We start from the raw sequence: 21,564 nt of genomic DNA, 5'->3' as shown, positions 1-21,564 counted from the left end.
ATTGTTGATTGACTAAATAATATACATTTACATAAAGAGAATTAATGACAGTAGGTCTAAGGATCTATAATGCCAAGAAGTGGCTTCACTTTTTTGACAGACCTATGGTTCTAGAAATACTAGGCCAATATTTGATGGTTCAAGTTGCTAGATGCACAGTCCATGTTACGGAGCAAGACCCTGCGCTCCAGTCCTCTAGCATCTCTTCTATATCAATGGCTTAGCATTCTTTGCTCAGAGATAGTCCTGAAGCATTTAATATTTTAAGGACTATTTACTCTCAAAATTTTTTAAGTTCTTAAAAATTTTAAGATCCATAAAATTTATTGAAAAATGATACATTTTTTTCCTATTCAGCTCCGGTGTTTAAGGGTCCCCCAGGATCAAAAATCTTTACAACCAACATTTTTATTACTTCTTATATTAATATTTGTCTCTGTGTTAAAATTTTTGTTAAAAAAAAAAACAAACGTGAGGGTTTGTTACCTTTAGCTATACTCCTTTGGAGGGGTTATAAAAGTTTTTATTTTGTAACATTGGTTAAATCAATTTGCATAATTGTCATGTTATATTAAGTCATTTTGAAGGCAGAATTTATAATCTGTTAATTATGAACATTTAGTGAACAGTTAATATATGAAGGCACTCTATTGATGAGGGACTAATAGAAATAAAAATATATTAAATGCAAAGTGTAGTAGATATAGTGCCTGTCTGCCCTTAAGAAGTTTGAAATATAATTGAAAAGAAATATTTATCAAATACCTGAAAAGATGAAAAATATAAGACCTAAGTAACAGAGTACTGTAATATAAAAAATATTAGAAAGCTATATGTGATGACCAAGGGAGTGCTGTAATCACCTATTATATGGTCCTAAAGGAGAAATTGATTGCTTTGGACAGGAAAGTTTGGTAGCAAAGGAGCAATATGGAAGATTTTGGGGTCGACTAGATAGGGAAGATAAGGGGAACAAACATTTATGGTAGATAGGATATCATGTGTAAAAGTATGAATATTGGAAAGCATAGGAATATTTCTAAAATAGTGAAAAGACCGGATTGATTGGAATGGAAGATGGCTTGGCAAAGTGAATTGTTAGAAATAAGATTTAGTGTATTACAAAACTTCTTGTAAGCATTTGTTATGTCCTTCTTTCTTTTTAACACCAAATCCATTCTTTGTCCCTAGAAAGAATTGGCCCTTAGTAATAACTGGAACAAAAGCAGATTTGAGTTGTTATGAAAGGTTTGGGGATACCAGTTTAAGGAGTTTAAATCTTTTTCTCTAGTACAAGAACTAGCAAACTATGGCCAGAGCAAATACTGCTAGTACCCTGTTTTTTGTAAATAAAGTCTTATTGGAACACAACCATACCTATTCATTTACATATAGTCTATGGCTGCTTTTATTGAGTTGAGCACTTGTGACAGAGACTGTTTGGCCTGCAAAGCTAGAAAAAACTGAAAATATTTACTGTCTGGTTCTTTACAGAAAAAGTTTGCACCCACCTTCTTTGGATCCGTGGGTCTTCACTATAAATAATAAATAATAGGGTTTCTCAACTATTGAGATTTGGGACCAGATGATTATTGGGGGGGAGGGCAGGATGTATCATAGGATGTTCAGCAGCCTTCCTGACCTCTACCTCATAGATGCCAGTAACGTCTTTTCTTTCCCCCGACCCCCGCCCTCCCCCATCCATCATGTTGTGATAAAAATGTCTCCAGACATTGTCAGATGTCCTCTGGGGGTCAAAATCACCCTCCGTTGAGAATCACAAAATATATGAATATCATAAATATGTGGTTTTTCCCATATTAGTGATTTTCTTTGAATACTAAACATTTCTAATTTTATTTTTACATACAAGCTAATTTTTGTTAAATTTCTAGTTACTGGCAGAAGAGTAACTGAAGAAAAGGGAGCCTTCTAATCCTTCTAAAGGTTTTACTTGCAGGATGTTAGGAAGTACAACCAGCATAGTTTTTCTTCCTAAAGAGAAGATTTTCCGACCTGTCTCATTCCCCACATTGCCATTCTCTATTGTTTTTATTGAGAGACAGTATGGTATAATGGAAGAAGCATTGGCTTTAAGTCAAGCAAGAACTCAGTTGCCACATCTGTAAAGTGGTAATATCTAATTCATAATATTGTTAGGATTAAATAAAAGTATATATAAAGCCTCTGATACATAGGCTGTGAAAATGGTGGTTGCTGCTTTTTATTTTTTTAGTTACCTTTCCCCCAGTTACTTTCTCAACCAATGAGTTCCCAATGGTTCACTTGTTACCCAGTGAACAAACTGATGCCATGTGGTTTGAGACCAGGCCTTGGAAAGGATAAAGAAACTTGTTATACATTTTCATGGGTTGGGATTTTTTTTTTTCTTTCTTACCTTATGGAATCTCTAGGTCCACTTTTTGGCAATTAAAATTTCCCTATTTATTCTCCGAGTCTCCTATCTTAGATAATACACCTGTCTGTAAAGGGAGTTATAAGTCAGTCGGTTATATGTTGGAAACAGGATAGCATAATGATTAAAAGCATGGACTTTCAAGCTTGACTTCCTGTGTTCACTTTCAGTTTTGCCACTTACTATGTGATCTTAGATAAGACATTTAACCTCTCTGTGTATCAGTTTTCTAATAGGGCCATTACGAAGAATGAAAGGAGATAATGTGATAAAGTGCCCAATTTAGTGCCTTGTGACATAGTAAATGCCATATAAATGTTTGGTATTATTAGTATTTTACTCATATGCATAGTGTCATACAAACCTGAAAGTTTGTATGAAATAAAATTGGATTGTGTTATGAAGGGATGTTTTAAGTTTTACTAGGACTAAAACGTAGCATGAGCTTTTTATTTTGTTCTTATTCTTTAGGTATTACATGAAACCTTCCCTAAACATACATTTCTGATGAATGGCCTAATTCAAGGAGTAAAGGTAGGATCAGTCATATATATATATACATATGTATATGCATGTACACAAACATGCACATATATACTTACGTAAATATATGTAATTCTGCCAGTTTATTAAGTTAGTTGATCAATCTCCTAAGTGTTACTTTTTACAATTGGAGTATATCTTGGGGGATTACTTAGCACTTTTTAAATGAACTGGGTTTTAAATATGATTTGACTCACATATAGCCAACTATGTATAATAATGATAAAGCACATCATAGCAAATTTCCCGTGTTTTATGTGTTGGCACTTCCATTACAGAGATCTGAGTGCTTTTTGTAAACTAGCAACAAGAATATAGATTGAAGAGAAAAGAACTATTTAAAAAATGCATGAGTATAAAATATATCAATATGGTAAAGTTTTGATTATTCTACATATTCTTTACTCTTGATTCCATTTGATCAACAAGTTTATAAACTGATAATTAGCATATGATATTCCTTCTAGAATTGCTAGAGTTGTGGTTGAGAATTCTTTAGAACGTTTTGTGTTTAATATGCTACCGGAGCCCGCAGATGGTTCTATATTCTATATTCATTCTATATTCAGAAATTTTAAAATTATATACAGACAAGAAACAAGTTGTTTATCTAAAGTTTTGTGATATACTTATTTTAGAAATAAACTTGTTTAAAATTCTTCTGTGGTAGTAAAATGATTTGTTTTTGGCTCATCAGTATACATGGTATATGTATTTTCTTCATTTAACTTTTTTTTAGGGTTTGTTGTCATTCCTCAGTGCCCCACTTATTGGTGCTCTTTCTGATGTTTGGGGCCGAAAATCCTTCTTGCTGCTAACAGTATTTTTCACGTGTGCCCCAATTCCTTTAATGAAGATCAGCCCATGGTACGTGCACATTATAACAACTAAATATCAACTATTAATTGTTTTCTGAATATTCCCTTATTTCTTTCACTTTTTTCCCATCCTATCTATGTAGGTTTTTATTTTTCTAATACATTTATTCTTTGATACAGATAAAAGGGCCTTTACAAATATAGTCGCTAAGTAATATAACAGTAAGTAATAAAGTTCTTTGAACTAGATGCCACTATAGGAAGCATGTAGACTACCAGCTAGTCTGCTTTTGGATTTCACAGCCCAAATTTCAAAACAATATTTTAGGTACTGGATAGGGTTGCTAACTTTTTATTTTCTTAAGTAGGATGTTAAAAACACGAGGTTTATCATCATTATCTATATTAATTAGGAATAGATTTTGTTATATATCAGTAAAGTCCCAAATAATAGTTTCTTAAAAACAAGGAAATTCATTGCTGATTTCTCTCTCCATATAAAAGAAGTCTGGAGTTGAGTAGTCCAGAGCTGGTAGGGCAGTTCCCGGGAACCAGACTTTTTCTATCTTCATGCTCTGCCATCCTCCACTCTCACCTCACGGTCCAGGATGGCTGCTTAAGTGAGCTTCAGCTTGTGTCACCTTCAGGCAGAAAAGATGGAAGGAGTGGCTACAAAGAGCATACTGCCTTCCTTTAGGGAAACCATGGAATTCCCACCCAACCTCTGCTTGCGTCTGTTTGGTCAGATTTCAGGCATACGCTGCTCCTAGTTACAAGAGGCTGGGCTCTTGGCCACCCTGATTAAAATCAAGAGTCTTCCACTGAGGAGGAAGGGAGGGAAAGCTCACAAAGAGAATGATTTTCCCAAGATAATAGAGCCCAATTTAGTTGTACATTTTTTAATTCTTTGACTAATATTCTACTCCACTTGAATATTAATGTTAGTTAATTCTATATCATAGATCAGCTGTATTTCCATGGTGAATCTAGAAAGGTCAGGGCTATTGATGAGGCAGGATCTTCCTTCCTCTCATAGGTGAGATATAACTCTGAAGGCCAAACCCTTGATGAATGCTAATCATTTAAATGAAATCTTACCAAACAAATTTAGGGCATGAACAAGTTATTTGCTGTGGAAAGCAGCATGTTAGAAAAAATTTGGTAAGCAATAAAGTCCCGGTGGCATGATATTTTGAAAGTGCAATATGATTTCACTTGATTTTAAAAACTAAACATCAGCATTACAATAGAGACTTCTTATTCTCAGCCAGGTATTTTTGAATCATGTATAGCAAAATGTAATTTGCTTTTTAAAATAGGTTTTGTTCATTTTATTTTGGACACTGCCATACAGGTTGTTTTGCCAACATTTGAAGAACTAAAGTTAACTTATGGAAAAACATCTAGTTTCTATATATAGACTCAAGATAAATATAGACTAACTTGTTCCTCAGTTTTATTTACTGGATTTTGTTTTTTTGTGTAGTACTGTGATGGGAAATTGTAATAGATGAATTATAGTAGATTCTAGTTTGTTGCTATTTTTAGTAGAAACAACAACAAAGCCACTTAACAATTCAACAATTGGGTAAAAAATTGACCTGATTTTATAATTTTAAGTATTCCTGCATAGTAGCTGAGTTGCTATCGAAGGCCCACATCTAGCCCTGTTTACATAATATCTGGGGCTTATGATTTATAGAAGAATTAATCTATGAACTGTCCTAGTAAGCTGTTGACTGAAATTAGCTATACGTACATTAGTTCACTTATAGAAGTGAAGGAAGATTAAGGTAATAGTAATTGTTTTCTAACCATTTCTTGTCAATTGTCTTCCAATCCTAGGTGGTACTTTGCTGTTATCTCTGTTTCTGGGGTTTTTGCAGTGACTTTCTCTGTGGTATTTGCATATGTAGCAGATATAACCCAAGAACATGAAAGAAGTATGGCTTATGGATTGGTATGTATTTTTAATCTGTACCTTTGTATCTGCTGAAAAACACCCTGTCATTGTCTTTTTTTTTTTTTTTTTTAATAAATTTATTTATTTTATTTTATTTATGGCTGTGTTGGGTCTTCGTTTCTGTGCGAGGGCTTTCTCTAGTTGCGGCAAGTGGGGGCCACTCTTCGTCACGGTGCGCGGGCCTCTCACTATCGCGGCCTCTCTTGTTGCGGAGCACAGGCTCCAGACACGCAGGCTCAGCAATTGTGGCTCACGGGCCTAGTCGCTACGCGGCATGTGGGATCTTCCCAGACCAGGGCTCGAACCCGTGTCCCCTGCATTGGCAGGCAGATTCTCAACCACTGCGCCACCAGGGAAGCCCCCTGTCATTGTCTTTTATTACAAGGAGTGCAAGCCTTTGCATTATAAGATTTATTTTTGCATAAATACATTTTATAATAAAATCATCCATTAGACTACATTAAATGTTTTTTCAGTACAAAGCCATGTAAGTTTTGATATTTTCATTCAGTATTAGTCACACATATCAGATTTGAAATTACAGTGGAATATTTTTACCTTATATAATTTCTTTTTAATAGAATACTAAAAGTAAAGAACTATTTAATATGTAATGAGTTTTAAAATTACTATTATTTAATGGCTAATCTAAAATATAATAGGTTAACACCCATCTCAGGGGTCCCAAACCTTTTTGGTGGCTTTCTGGGCCACACAGAGTCTCTCTCATATTTTTTCTTTTTTCTTTTCTTTTTTTTTTTTAACTTAGCTTTTTTAAAAATTAATTTTTATTGAATAAGTCTGACATAATAACATTATTTAACTTTAAGGTGCACAAAGTGTTACTTTGATCCATTTATATATTGCAATATGATTGCTGTTATAGCTATATTTATCACATTACATAATTATAGTACAATATTGTTGTCTATATTCATTTTACTTTGCATTGGATCTCTTTGGCTTATTCACTACTCCTTGCAAGTTTGTCTCTCATATTCTTTTGTTTTTGCTTGTGGATGTGTTTATATCACTTTTAACATGGAAGAATCATTTATAGCTAGATTCGGCCCACAGGCAGTAGTTTGCCAAACTCTGAACACTTAATGTCTATCAAATCTAGAAATAAAATAAGTTAACAGATCACTGTTAGCCAGAAGTAGGACAGTGATGGGCTTCAGCAGATAGGGAGCAAGCATCTTTTGTTAACTAAGGACTGAATATTGTGTCAGGTTGAATCTTACTTTTATGAGAGTCTGTTGTCTTTGATTCAGAGATCAAAAAATACAACAAAGAATCATGGAATTAAGAGGATTTGGAGGGAAATACCTATAGTGAGAAACTTACCAAAAAAACTAATGATCAGTTGTAAACTCAAGAACATTAAATGATATGAAGTTAATGATAGCCAGGATGTTTTTAAACAGCTTTATTGAGATATAATTTACATACCATAAAAATTGTCCATTTTATGTGTATAGTTAAATCAATTTTAGTAAATTTATACAGCTTTGCAACATGCCCACAGTCCAGGTTGTTTCCGTTTTTGCTAAGGTAATTTATTTTGTCATAGCCAAATCTTTGAAATGAATAGTTTCAACCTGGAAGCTTTATGTATTGAAGGCACATCTAGGAAATGACAGTTTCAATCTTCTAGAAATAATATGGCTGCAGATAAAAGGGAATAAAGTGATCTTTGTGGTCCTCTTTCTGTCTGGCCAGAAGAAAATAGCCACCAGGGAGGAGAATCGAGAAGAAGGGAAATGGCATGAAATACCTGCACTCTGATAAGACCTTTGCTCTCTCCTATTCCCAGATACCTCACTGATGCTTACAGTGAGAACCATTGCCCCTTTCCCAACTCCAGTGCCAGAGCTCTGCTCATAACCCAGGTCTCTCTGAGACCACAGCCCACTGTAATGAATTTCTAGAGCTACTGTAACAAAATACGACCACAATACAGTTTTAGAACATTTCCATCAGCCCAAAAAGTTCCCTTGGGCCCATCTGCCATCCGTCTCCACTTTACCTCTGACCCTAGGCAATCACCAGTCTACCTTCTGTCTCTGTAGTTTTGCTTTCAATAGAAATTTCATATAAATGAAATAATGCAAAATGTAGTCTTTTGTGTCTACACTTAGCATAATCTTAGGAGGTTTATCTATGCTGATACATATATCAACAGTTCCTTTTTTATTGCTGCGTAGTATTCCACTGTACGGGATATACCACATTTTGTTTATCCATTCACCAGTTGATGAACGGTTGGGTGGATAGCTAGATGTTTATAGTTATTAGAATTTTATGTACTTGTCAAATAAGTGCTTGTGTAAATAAGCACTCCTGTGAAGTTTAAATCCTCCATGCAAAAGTCAGAAAGAGCATACAAACAGAATAAAGCACAGAGTAGGGAGCAGAAGCTCATGCACCTCTAACATTGATTTCTAATTATCCTCTGAAGAGTGTGGTCTCTATCAGGTGTTACCTGCTGTCACACCTACTGTTGATTTGCAGGCCACTTTGTCCAGTAGGCCAGATATTTCTGGGATTGACAGTTTTTCTCCCCCTGTTTTCTCTACTTTAATCTGCATTTTCACCAGACTTGTATGGGCTTCCGCAGGATGTTAGAGAGACACGGTTAGAGATGGGCTCAATGCCAAGGATCGATGATCTTGATGATCTCGTTCTTCCTAACCCTGCCACCTAATGATGACCAAGTTCAGATTTGTGCTGTGGCTTAACACTATTACTGCTGAAAAGATAAACTTTAAAGTCTTTAAGCTTTATTTCAGCCAGCTTTAAATATGTATCAAAGTAAACATTCATTTAATTTTAACTTTAATATTGGGGGAAAAGTCACAGTGGCATTGGATTTCCTTAGAGTATTGTTTTAGACTCCTTTCACAGAGCACTGTGGGATTATGGAGGCACCCCAGGGGCCAGCATGCCTGGCAGTCAGGGTGGGGGGGGTATTTGGATGGTAATCCAGGCCCCCAACCCTTCTTCAACTAAAACAGTTTTTTATTTTTAAATCTGTTTTTACTTACAAGTTTGTCAGTAGGATTTATTTAAACAGAGGGCTTCAAGGCTTAAAAGAAAGTTTGAAGCCACTATCTTAGAGGTTATTACATATTTTTTAGTTAAGAATCTAATTCTTTTCTCTTCCTGCAAAAGAAGAAAGTATAAGAAAACTGGCACAGGTAGGAGGAGGAAAGGGAGGCTGCAGCAGGAGGACTGACATAAGTCAGAGTCTCTGGTGTGGAAGTAAAGGAGCCAGATGTCCTGCCTAATATCTTTCTATTGATCTTGGTTTGTTGCAGGTTTCGGCAACATTTGCTGCAAGTTTGGTAACCAGCCCTGCAATTGGCGCTTATCTTGGGCGAGTGTATGGGGACAGCTTGGTGGTGGTCCTGGCTACAGCGATAGCTCTGCTAGATATTTGTTTTATCCTTGTTGCTGTGCCGGAGTCATTACCTGAGAAGATGCGGCCCGCATCATGGGGAGCACCCATTTCCTGGGAACAGGCTGACCCCTTTGCAGTAAGTTTATGCTTTTTCATTCACTTTGGCAAAAAAATGAATGTGTGATTCAGTGCAGCATTAATGTTTTGTTGTGGATGTTTCTTTGGGGAAAACATCGTGATGGATTTTTTAAAATATTTTGAAATACTTTTCAGAATACTTTTGCGGAGGATGAGAATAAACGGGGGAAAAATAAAGACAACTAGGTATCTGTATGTACACTGCCAGAAGATATCTCTGCATGTTCTTAAGAATAGTTCAGTGTTTTGATATAAAACCTTGCATTGGTCTGTTTTTTGTTCTAGTCCTTAAAAAAAGTGGGCCAAGACTCCATTGTGCTGCTGATCTGCATTACGGTGTTTCTCTCCTACTTGCCGGAGGCAGGCCAATATTCCAGCTTTTTTTTATACCTCAGACAGGTAAAATTCTGTTCTACCAAGGTGGACTTTTCTTTCATTGTTTAGTGCCTTAATACAAAATATTTAATCTTGAGAGAACTTTTAAGAGCAGAGCCTTTTAGAAATGACTGTCATTTTTAAAATAATGGCTCACTAGAATTAACCTCCTGTTTAGTGTGGCTGATGTTGCTTATGCGTTTCTGTGAAGACTTGTGGCTTAGGCAAAAAGAGAGAATTTTCCTGTCAAAGTGTGTCATTTGAGCTTGTTTATGTGTTGCTTATCAGGTGATGGGATGCTTTAATCCATTCACCTGCTCCAGTCTCTTTGTGATTTAGAGCATATATTTGTAAAGCAGCTAGCCAAAATAAGAGCATTAGTTCTTTTCTCCTTGACACTAGTCTTACTAGGCAGAGATTAAGCCTTTATCAGTACTTGTAAAAAGCACAAAATGGTGCAATATTTATTTGTAAAATGGATTTTGAGTGCTTGATAGTGGTCTCCTATTTAGGAAATCGAAATTACGGGATTTAGATTTACTTAATCTAAGTTACATAGCTATTATTTTCAGTATCTAACACTTATTATAATTTTGGTCCTCAGTGAAAGCCAGATCCTTCCTCTGAGGAGTTCTTTGGTTATAAATGAATTGCATTTTCTTTTTCTGGCCGATTTAATGTTAATATACAAGTAGTTGCATTAGTATGGTATTTGTTGTGCTTATTTTATTAATGTTACTTTTTCTGGAAACCTTCTAGATAATGAAATTTTCACCAGAAAGTGTTGCAGCATTTATAGCAGTCCTTGGCATTCTTTCCATTATTGCACAGGTGAGTTTCTTTTTCGTTAGAGCGAGAGATGTTCGAAGGTTCGGAAACATAATTCTGTTAGTATAGGTAGTATTGACTAGATTTTTGGGACTGACACGTACTAATCAACATACAATGTGTAAACCAGAAAGACAGTTTATTGATTTACACTAGAGTATTCACCTGCATAAAATCAGAAATTTTATGTTAGTCTTGTTCTACTGTTGATTCATTCATTCAGTAAATATTTATTGAATACCTATCATGTGTCAAGCGCTCATGATCCCTGCTATTGTAAAGTTTGCATTCTTGTGGGATAAGAGAATGAATAAGCATGTCAGTGTAAACATATCAGGTGTAATGAAAACTATAGAGAAAAAGGGCACAAGGGATGTAGAGCGTGGCTGGGGGCAGGGTGTTATTTTATTTGGGAGGGTTGGTAAGGCTTTGCTGATACAAGTGACGTTTGAGCAGAGACCCAAAGGAATGAGGAACAGTCCACTGGAATACCTGGAGGAACAATCCACTGGAATATGCCAGAACAGAACTACAACTCTGAAAGACAATTCCTGGCATGTGTAAGAAAGAGCCAGGGGACAGTATGGCTCTGGTGGAGTGAACAAGGGAGAGAGTGTCAGGAGATGAATTCTGAGAGGTGGAGAGGGACCAGATCGCGTGCGGCCTTCTGGGTCATCATAAGACTTGACAAGAAGATAGGAGGGTTTTGAGCAGAGAAGTGACATGAAAGTATTTTTATCTTGGAAACCCAGTTGGTAGCTGGTGGTTGTTTGATGATTAAGATATTAATCAACGCAAGAATCTGGATTTTCTTAGGAGATATTTCATCTGGCCTTCAAACTATCTCAGTTCCACTCTTTCTCCTTTCCGTGAAAAAACCTCTCCCATTTCTTTCTGTTGGGCTTGTTTTTTCCAGACTCTGTAAACGATCTACTCTAACACTCTTTCCCACCTTAGATCCAATCTACTAGGTTGCAGCTTTTTCTGTTTTTTTCTACTCTTAAAATGGAAAGTAATGTCCATTTAATAGTACTCTTGGATGTTTCACCATCTTGGAGGTAGGATTGCTTCTGCAGATCTCATCATTTATGAATTTCTGGTAGATTTAGTGATAAACTTCAAATTTAAATTTAAATTGTATAATATACTTCCCCCAAGGCCTCAGAAGTGTGCTCGTTAGCTTTGGGGTTATTGTTGCCCATATATAAAAATAGCTTAAAAAAAAAACCTTTCTGGGGGCTTCCCTGGTGGCGCAGTGGTTGAGAATCCGCCTGCCAATGCAGGAGACACGGGTTCGAGCCCTGGTCTGGGAGGATCCCACATGCCGCGGAGCGGCTGGGCCCGTGAGCCACAATTACTGAGCCTGTGCTCCGCAACGAGAGGCCGCGATAGAGGCCCGCACACCGCGATGAAGAGTGGCCCCCGTTTGCCACAACTAGAGAAAGCCCTCGCACAGAAACGAAGACCCAACACAGCCAAAAATAAATAAATAAATAAATAAATAAATAAATTTATTTTTTAAAAAAACCTTTCTGAACACAAAGGAGAGTGTACTAAGACTAGAGCTTGATGAATTATCAAATGGTAAACTGACCTTGAATCCTGAGATAAATCCAGCCTGATCATTATGTCTTATCTTTTTCATATATTGCTGAGATTAGATTTGCTACTATTTTATTTGATTTAGATCTTAAAGAGAACAGGCTAACATTTACTATAATGACACTTAAGAGGTTAGTAGTTGTAAGGTCTTAAGTTCCATTTCATACTTAACTGAGCATGCAAGGTGTAGGTGGGCACCTAGTAAATTTGGGCACACTGTGGACTGCTTGAATGATGAGTTGAAGGTGCTTTAGAGGAAATTTTCCCTCTGCTCAGTAGATTGCATCAGGCACAAAGGAATACAGGATGGAAAACAGTCCCTAAGAGCTCAGAATCCAGGAGGGCAGACATGTGAACCCAGGAGGGGGCATGGTTGGGTTTGCGTTGGAAAGAGCCCTGCAGCAGCAGGGTCATGAGGGCTGTGAATCTAGAAGGAATGAGCCACGACCCAGCCAGCATTGCTAGCACAGCAGATACTGTAAACAGAAACATGGTCTACAAGGAATACCAGTACTTAAATGACCATTCAGCTTTTGGGGCCTACATAGAAGCATAGTTTTTGAGATGTAAAATCACATTTCTGAAAGTGAGAAAATTAGTTGAACTTCAAAAACAGGTGAATAGGCATATGTAGTCTGCATGTAAATATTGATACTTAAGTTTATGTCATTATATGAATTAAAATATCAAGTAAAATTTATAGCCCCAAAGGAAGAAGCATTAGCTTATGCTCTCATTTATGGCAAGTATACAGTTGAGAATGACTTCTCCCCTGTTGACCTCTAAGTGAAAGACTAGTGTCTTTGACTCTCCTCTCCAGTAGCACAGAGCCTGCCTCTCTTTGTTTATTTCTTGCTTGCCCTTGTGCCTTTGTTCCTGCTGTCCTTACTGCATCCCCCTTTCACCCCTAAGTATACCTTCTCTGAGTTCTCATATTAACTTGGGTGTATCTCTATCATGGTACAGAATGCACTGTATTATGAATTTTACCTCTGTTTGTTTCTTATTATTTTTGCCTCAGTAGCTTTGTGAGCTCTAGTAGAGCTCTGAGAGGATTGCGAGGTCAGAATTATATCATATTTGTCTTGGTCAGGCTAACACCCTGCACTGTGCCTGCAGCCCAGCAGGTGCTAAATTAGAGGTCATTGGTTTTTTCCCATAGTGATTTTAACACTTTAAAAAGTACTAGTAAGCATTTTAAAATTGGGAGGGGGCTTCCCTGATGGCGCAGTGGTTGGGAGTCTGCCTGCTGATGCAGGGGGCACGGGTTCGGGCCCTGGTCTGGGAGGATCCCGCGTGCCGTGGAGCGACTGGGCCCGTGAGCCACAACTACTGAGCCTGCGCGTCTGGAGCCTGTGCTCCGCAACGAAAGGCCACGATAGTGAGGCCCGCGCACCGCGATGAAGAGTGGCCCCCACTTGCCGCAGCTGGGGGAAGCCCTCGCACAGAAACGGAGACCCAGCACGGCCAAAAATAAATAAATAAATAAATAAATAATAATTTAAAAAAAAAATTGGGAGGTATGATATGAAAATATGGAAATGCAGCTTCTCCCCCAAATGAGGAGATGTGGTAACATGAATGTGACCTTCAGTGACAGCCCCATGGTCGCTGCCCCTTCGGGCCTTTGCTCTCTGGTTTGCCACAGGCCCCATCACTTCCTTGGCACTAGCAGGCACGGGTTCATAACATCTGCACTCGATAAACGTTTACACGAGTGCACGGAGATAGTTCTACACATTTCCTCAGTGCTGTCTCACACGCCTGCTGGGCATCCCACCCTTGACGTGGCTGTGACTGCCACTTGGCTTCCTTCCACCCAGTGCTGTTCGTCTCGTTCAGTGGCATCACCACTCTCCTGGCTGCTGGGGCCAGGAACCTGGGTGCCATTCTTGATTGCTTTTTTTTCTCCTTCTCCCACATCCAGCACATCAGATGGTATCTCCTTTCACTTCTCTCCAAAACATATTTTGAATTGAAGCACTTCTCACTATCTCCATTACTAGGAGCCTAGTCTAAGCCAAGACCGTAGCCTCCATCTGGTCTGTTTCCACGTTTGTCTCCCTACGGCTTATTTGCCACTTGGCAGAGGAACTGTTGTAAAGTGGGAGTTGAGCCATAGTGCTTTCTTGTTTAATATTGCCTTCCTGTCACAACGAGAATAAAATCTAGGCTCTTGATGTAGCCCCCGTTCCCCGTTCTCCATGTTGTTGAATACACTCCAGTCCAGCGCCTTTGTGCTTGCTGTCACCCGCAACTGGAGTGCTTTGCCTAGACACTCACATGCCACCTCCTCCTCCTCATTCAGCTCTCACCTCAGATGTCGCCTCAGAAGGGCCTTCCCTGCACGTCCTGGTTTGAGCAGCCCCTCTATCACACTACCCGTCTTATTTTCTTAGAGCAGCTACAACCTGGAATTATCTGGTTTGATAAGTATGCTTATGTCCGTTTTCCCTCTACTGGGAGGTAATCTCTTTGCTGACCAGTACTCTGACCTGGGTCAGTGCCCTCAGACCTAGAATAGCCATTGGATACAGTAGGAACTGGGCAAATATTTGTTGACTGAGTGACCAAAGTTGATGTCAGTTAACTGTTAATTAGCTGTGTCATCTTGGTTAAGTCATAAGTCATTTTAACCTTTACGACTTGGTTCTCTTGGTTCTCTTCGTTCTCTTTAAAATTTTTTTTTTTTTTTAAAAAAAGAACTTATGCTAGGTGCTGGGGATACAAAGATAAATGAGAAGGAAGTCCTTGCCCTTGGGAGAAAATCGATGTCCCAGTTAGAGTATCATATACACAGGAAGTTTTTCTTCTCTGAGTGCTCGCTCTGGGTGAGTTCCCTTTCATAGCTGTGGTTGTTGAAGAATGTACTCCAGGGCTCCGTGCTTTGTGGAATTCAATCTCACGCTCACCCGATTTAAGGGAAAATCTCAGAGAGGAAAGTTATGAGTGTTAATTGTTCAAGAATCCTTAAAAGAATCTTCATTTGCTTCCCGCTGGTTTATTTGTGATTAAGCCTGATTAAACTCTTAAATGATTGTCTCAATTTAAAGAATTTTAAACTTATACTTGATAATTTTGAGTTGAGAGTATCAGCCAGTCATCAAGTAGTGATTTCCTGAATTATTTTCACTTCTTCCTCTATGGACTTAATAGCTATCTTAAGGGGTATGTTTAATACTAATGTCCCCAAATGATTGCTGAATTTTTATTAACTTTGAGAGGAAAGCAAGAAAACCCAATTCATAATGTTGTTTATTAAATGTGCCAGGCACAATGCGAAGTATATCATTTCATCTAACTCACATGACACAGTTTTGAAGTAGGTGCTATTATCACAGTCTTTTAAGAGACCAAACTGAGTTTCAGAGTGAAGTGACTTGCCCAGGGTCACATGGTTAGAGCCAAAATGATGATTAAGGCTGTTTTTCCCAAGGCTGTGTTCTTAGTTATTAGCCTACACGACTCCCAAGTCATACTTGTTAAACTGATCTACTGTTCATAAAAGCATCATGGTTTCAGCAATAGGTTAGTTTAGGTGAAGGATATATGAGTAATTGTGCTGTTTCAGCTTTATTTAGTCAGGAGAATAAGCGTTTTGGATTAACTTGGACCTGTAAAAACTTTTTTTAAGCTATTACATAACAGGGACCTCTAAACCATGAGTTAGAACCTTTCAACCCTACTGTTTACAATTTCTGATTTTAAGTGGTCCTCAGTAGAAATGTACTGAACACGAAGTTCACCTTTTCTATTTTCAGTTTTCTGACTTTTCCCCTGAATCTGGATCTGTGTCAGCAGAGGCACCTTTCATCTGCTTATATGACCTGGAGTAATGGTTTCAGATATATTCAGGGCAATTGTTGCTGAAAAGCCAAAATGTAGAAAAGTGGTAATAGTCCTTTTATATTATAGATTGAAATAGGTCACCAAATAGCTTTTTTCTTTTCAGTATTAAAAAGCTTATTCTATTCTAATAAGCCACTTTGATTTTTCATATTTTCTAGACCATAGTCTTGAGTTTACTTATGAGGTCAATTGGAAATAAGAACACCATTTTATTGGGCCTGGGATTTCAAATATTACAGCTGGCATGGTATGGCTTCGGTTCAGAACCTTGGTAGGTACAAATATTTTAATTTTCTTAATTTTGTTGTTTGCCGTGTTTTTGTTTTTTTCAGCTTTATTGAGGTGTAACTGACAAAACTTTTATATTTCTTAATTTGCTTCTCAATTAAGGCTTAGACTTTAATGTCTCTTAATATGCTTTTTTTTCTCTCAAAGTGTATATAACACAGGTTTCTCACTTGTGTATTTGTATATTCTATAGTGGCTTGAGGATAGCGGAGTGACATTTTGTATCTAAGCAACAGGTTGGGTTTTTGAATGAGATTGAGTTTTTCAATCTCTAATGAGCATTTAATCCAGTTTAGTTTGTCAGAAAAACACATGTAATCCCAAAGCAGCAAGGTTAGGAAAAAAAGTTGAGTAACACCAGTGATCATTACTGATGGCAAACCAGAAGTCCAGTTGTTTTGGTCCCGGCTTTATGCTGGGAAAGCTCTCTGCTTTTCTTGCCAGTCTGGTTTCCTGCAGGGTGGGAATAGTGCTGCTGTCAGGTTGCCCATGCACACCTTTGTGCTCAGGTATTACAGGACTGAACTCCACAGTGTGCGGTAGTGTTTCATTCAACTGAACACATCATCTCTGTTTGGACTTGGATATGAGTACGCACCAAGAGTGTGTTTTGATGGATGTTTTATTTTTCAGTCTAGCCTTGCAAAAGAGGTGCTCACAATTTATCGAAAACATTTCTTTTAAACATCAAGCCAGTAGCACATTTAGATCAAATTAGTGATTTCTTCACACTGAATCACAGATCTCTGGGAACCTTGCCGTTCTACTAGCGAACGTTTGGAAACATTTAATGATGTTTCTCAACATTCTCTCCCCACCCGCCCAAGTCCTGCAGAAATAATACCCAACACACTTTACAGTTTAGATGTGATATGTGATATCCCAATTCTACATTGAAACCCACAGCATTCTTGTGAATAAGTGGTTGTTTTACTGCTTTCTAGAAGAGTAAACAGGGTTAGACTTTTAAGTTACTTGCCCAGTCACATAGGAAAGAAGGAAGAGCAAGTATAGTTCTCCTTTTTCCTGTACCACAGCCATTTCTCTTACTTGATTTTAAGTACGTATTTTGACTTTGACAGGTACAATGGCGAATAATAATAACATACTATTTTTGTTTTGCTGCTTCTGATTGCAGGATGATGTGGGCTGCTGGGGCAGTGGCAGCCATGTCTAGCATTACCTTTCCAGCTGTCAGTGCACTTGTTTCACGAACTGCTGATGCTGATCAACAAGGTGAGTTGATAGGACCCAATGATAATTATTTAAAAATACAGAATATTCTAATCCTCTGTTCTGTCTCTTTCCTAAGTTCTGAAACATAAGCGTATCTTCAGGGTAGAGAATTTTAAATTGCTTTCATTGTACTCAATACTCTGTAATGGCCCAAATGGGAAAAGACTCTAAAAAAGAGTGGATGTATGTATAACTGATTCACTTTGCTGTACACCTGAAACTAACACAACATAGTAAATCAATTATACTGCAATAAAAATTTTTTTAAATAAATAAATTGCTTTCATTGTAAAGAGGAAAAGCAGATTCTAGGGTATTATCCTTAGGTAGATAACCTTGTCTGTCACTGTGAATATGTGGCCCTGTCTGTTCTTTTGCTAGAAAATTTAGTGATGAAGGTTAGTCACCTTATATTCACTAACCATTTATTTATTACATAAACAATATGCTATGATGTGCTAGACATCTCAGGGATACACAGATAACCCTTTCATTAACATTGTATGTTTGTCACCTAAAGACACATAGAAAATGTATTGTCTTACACTTTTGTGGCAGGAACACTTAATTCTTAAAATACTAATAGGTGAGGAATAATTCTTTGAAAAGCCTGTTTATGTCAAAAGGAAAAACAGGGGCATTACAAGAGTGGCAGAGGTCACTTAGTTATAAATAAGGAAAGGCCTGTGGCCAAATCAAGTTGCATTTTAAATTTGGGATAAGATCCCAGAGGTAAACAAAAATCAAACTCTATAAAAAGGGGCTATATTTGGGGTCTTAAGTAGCTGCTTGGGGACAGAGTTTTTAACAGCTGTGCTTATGAACTCATGCTGATTTTGAGCCAAGAGATTTTTTTTTAAAGGAAATAAAGTGCTTTTGCCCCCTTGTTTCTACATTAGACCTGAGCTTACATTTGCATCAGATAGCTCACTATACTTTGTAGAGCTTATAGCTTCTAAGTAATTTTGATGCCACTGCAGTAAGTTGCTAGTGTCCGATAAAAGTTTTGCCTTTAGAATAAGTGATTTCATGTTTGTATCGGTTCTAGGGTAGGAAAAAATAAGTGGTACACTAAATAACTTGTGTAAACAATTCAGGTGTCGTCCAAGGGATGATAACAGGAATTAGAGGATTATGCAATGGTCTGGGACCAGCCCTTTATGGATTCATTTTCTACATATTCCATGTGGAACTTAAAGAACTGCCAATGACAGGAACAGACTTGGGAACAAACACAAGCCCACAGCACCACTTTGAACAGGTAATTATAAAATATAGTTCATTTGGCTGGATTGAAAGGTGATGTTTTTGGGTCACTAAAGCTTTTATTTGAGATTCTTAGATTGAATAAAAACACTTAAAACCAAAGCCTAAGGGACTATGTCCTCCCATATACGTACTTCTTTCATCTGAGGCTTCTGGAATGTGAGAGGTTCCCTGTATCAGGTCTGCCTTCTGTAGAACAGTCAGTTAGGTGCTGGTAAACATCTTTGTTCACTTGCTCACTATACTCCCGTCCTTACAACTGAAAACATTAACAGCAAAACACATTATTTTAGCCAATACAAACAACTCATTAGTTTCCTTGTATTTAGCAGAGTTCTACACTAATCTTCTAACCAGCTAAGACTACTTTTAAATAAAAAAGAATGTTTGTCTGTGGGCTCTACACAGGTAAAACTGGCAGTGCAAGTTTTTGCTAAGAATGAATGTGATTTGGGGCTAAAACACAGGTCTATTTGATTCTTCTCATGGTAACAACATTATCTGTGTTTTCCTTACTTTCAGTCACTAGAGAATATAGTTATCTTTTTAACAAAGAAAATGGTAATTGATTCTGCTACTGTAGTTAATATTATATGCTACTTGATTTTACTTGTGAGATCTCCCTGTTTTCCTCTTGAACTAACAAATTAAGTGAAGGTTCATAAATGTGTTCAGATTTTATGCTGTAAATGACAATATATTTTTGCATGTATTTGTTTTAAAAAAACCTTTTGGCTGTTTCTTGGGTCAGCTGTTATCCCCCAGAATTTTACGTTGAGAGTGTGATAGTGTTTCTTTTCCCCTTGAAAAGGGAATGTTTTTTCTAACTGTGGCTTTAATGAAGAAAGAGAGGAGTCATTGGCTTATAATTCACAGCAATCAGTTACTACTAAAAGATAAGCAATTTCTTGTTATGAACAAAGAAGTCTTTGCAAAAATCCTAATTCTCTTTTTCTTCCTCAGAATTCCATCATCCCTGGCCCCCCCTTCCTCTTTGGAGCCTGTTCAGTACTGCTGGCTCTGCTTGTTGCCTTGTTTATTCCGGAGCATACCAATTTAAGCTTAAGGTCCAGCAGCTGGAGAAAGCACTGTGGCAGCCACAGCCATCCTCATAGTGCGCAAGCGCCAGGAGAGGCCAAAGAACCTTTACTCCAGGACACAAATGTGTGACAACGAAATCAGGAAGACTTTTCTATCAGCACCCAGGTCTTAGTTTTCACCTATAGTTCTGGATGTACATTCCATTTCCATCTACAATGTACTTTAAGATTGTCTTAAGAAATGTATCTGCATGAACTCCGTGGGAACTAAAGAAAAGAACTGGACAGTTTTCCAAAGACGTTACAATTTCTTTTGAAAAGAAACCTTTTGTTTATTAGCACCAGTTTCTTGCCACTAAGCTTTTTATTTTATTATACATCTTTTAATTAAAATTAAAAACTATATATGTAACTTCTTAGATACTAGCAATGTCTCTGCTACCATTTCCTTCAGGTGTTGAGCTTTAACTGTATTTATGCTGACTCGCAGTGAGACAGAGTAGATAGTATAGTGTGGAACTGTTCATTTTAACATTGTAAAATCGTGAGTCAGATTTTAATATTGTAAAATCTTGGGTCAAATAATTCAAAGCCTTAATGCAGATGCACTAAAGTAAAGAAATGGTAAATGAACTGTTGGCATTTAAAAAACAAAACTCTTAAGAAAACTATACTAAATCTGAATCATGTTTCAAGCTTGTTTGTAGTAATTTTATTTTAAACATTATTCACTACTGTTTTTGAGATGAGAAAATATCAGCCATTTAGAATTTAAATTGGGGTGTTTGGAGCCTGTAAATCTAAATGCTGGCTCGCATTTGTTCCCAGCTACTTATACCACTATTCTTTTAATGTTTGCATAATCATAAGAACCTCAACACTTGAATACATAATCTAAAAATTATATAGTAAAGCTGGTAGCCTTGAAAATGTCAATGTGATATCTATATGTAGATAAATATATATAGTGGCCTTTCAGGACTGTCACAGTAACACTTTATTTACAGAGCTAATGTTTGTCCTAAATTTTCAGGACCCTAGAAGAGAGCTTTATACAATTACTGATGTGAATTTCTCTAAAGTGTATATTTTTGTGTCCAGTTATATTATTTAAAAAAGTGTTACTTTGTAAAAATTGTACATAAAGTATTGTATAGTTTACACTGTTTTCATCTTATGTGTGGTTACTGCTTAATGCTTTTTAAACTTGGAACATTCACTATGGTTAAATAAGGTCTTAAAAGAAATGTAAATATTCTGTTAATAAAATTAAATATTTTAATGATTTTTTTTTTAAAGAACGTCTTGATCTGTGATTCCCTTATGAGGCCTGTTTTGGCTTTGTTACTATATTTTTTACAGTAACAAATCAAAGCATTATACCTTCCCCCTTTGAATCCATTTCATTTCCCTCAATAAAATACTGTTGTAGGAAGACAAAAGCAAAGAAATGAAAACTTACTTAGTTCATAAATTAACTGTAAGTACTTAATTTTCTAAGCACAGGTGTTGTAGGTCAGTCCTATGTTTGTTTTTACATACTGTTTACATCAGATTCCCAAAATATTAATACTTTATTAACAAAGCTCACAGTTACAGAAATACATTAAATGCAATATTTTGATTATTAACACATGTACAACTGCACACAGCAAAACAATTTCAAATAAAAGTTTAAGAGGTAGAGCAAATAATTAGCACACTCGAAAGTCTGTGTATATACATTTAATACCAAAAAGTCTTTAGCAAGTTTGATATCAAAATGATCTCTACCCTATCTTTTGGGAGTTCTCCCAATT

General features: G+C 37.0%; 1 protein-coding gene across 2 annotated transcripts in view; it reads left to right on the top strand.

Annotated features, from left to right (window-relative positions):
- Positions 1 to 20,996, top strand: part of MFSD14A (major facilitator superfamily domain containing 14A) — a 38,391-nt gene extending 17,395 nt beyond the window's left edge. For both annotated transcript variants that reach the window (XM_061183803.1, XM_061183802.1), the window contains 10 exons: positions 2,888 to 2,950; positions 3,699 to 3,826; positions 5,623 to 5,737; positions 9,061 to 9,279; positions 9,567 to 9,680; positions 10,416 to 10,487; positions 16,094 to 16,206; positions 17,362 to 17,459; positions 18,557 to 18,720; positions 19,689 to 20,996. In XM_061183803.1, coding sequence (XP_061039786.1) covers positions 2,888 to 2,950; positions 3,699 to 3,826; positions 5,623 to 5,737; positions 9,061 to 9,279; positions 9,567 to 9,680; positions 10,416 to 10,487; positions 16,094 to 16,206; positions 17,362 to 17,459; positions 18,557 to 18,720; positions 19,689 to 19,895 — 1,293 coding nt within the window. In that variant the 3' untranslated portion in view covers positions 19,896 to 20,996. The remainder of the gene's footprint in view (positions 1 to 2,887; positions 2,951 to 3,698; positions 3,827 to 5,622; positions 5,738 to 9,060; positions 9,280 to 9,566; positions 9,681 to 10,415; positions 10,488 to 16,093; positions 16,207 to 17,361; positions 17,460 to 18,556; positions 18,721 to 19,688) is intronic.
- The last annotated feature ends 568 nt before the right edge of the window (positions 20,997 to 21,564 follow it).

The sequence above is a fragment of the Eubalaena glacialis genome, chromosome 3 (genome assembly GCF_028564815.1).
Source record: "Eubalaena glacialis isolate mEubGla1 chromosome 3, mEubGla1.1.hap2.+ XY, whole genome shotgun sequence".
NCBI classification, from domain to species: Eukaryota; Metazoa; Chordata; class Mammalia; order Artiodactyla; family Balaenidae; genus Eubalaena; species Eubalaena glacialis.
Note: the sequence above shows the minus strand (reverse complement) of the source record. Positions and strands in the feature narration are given on the sequence as shown.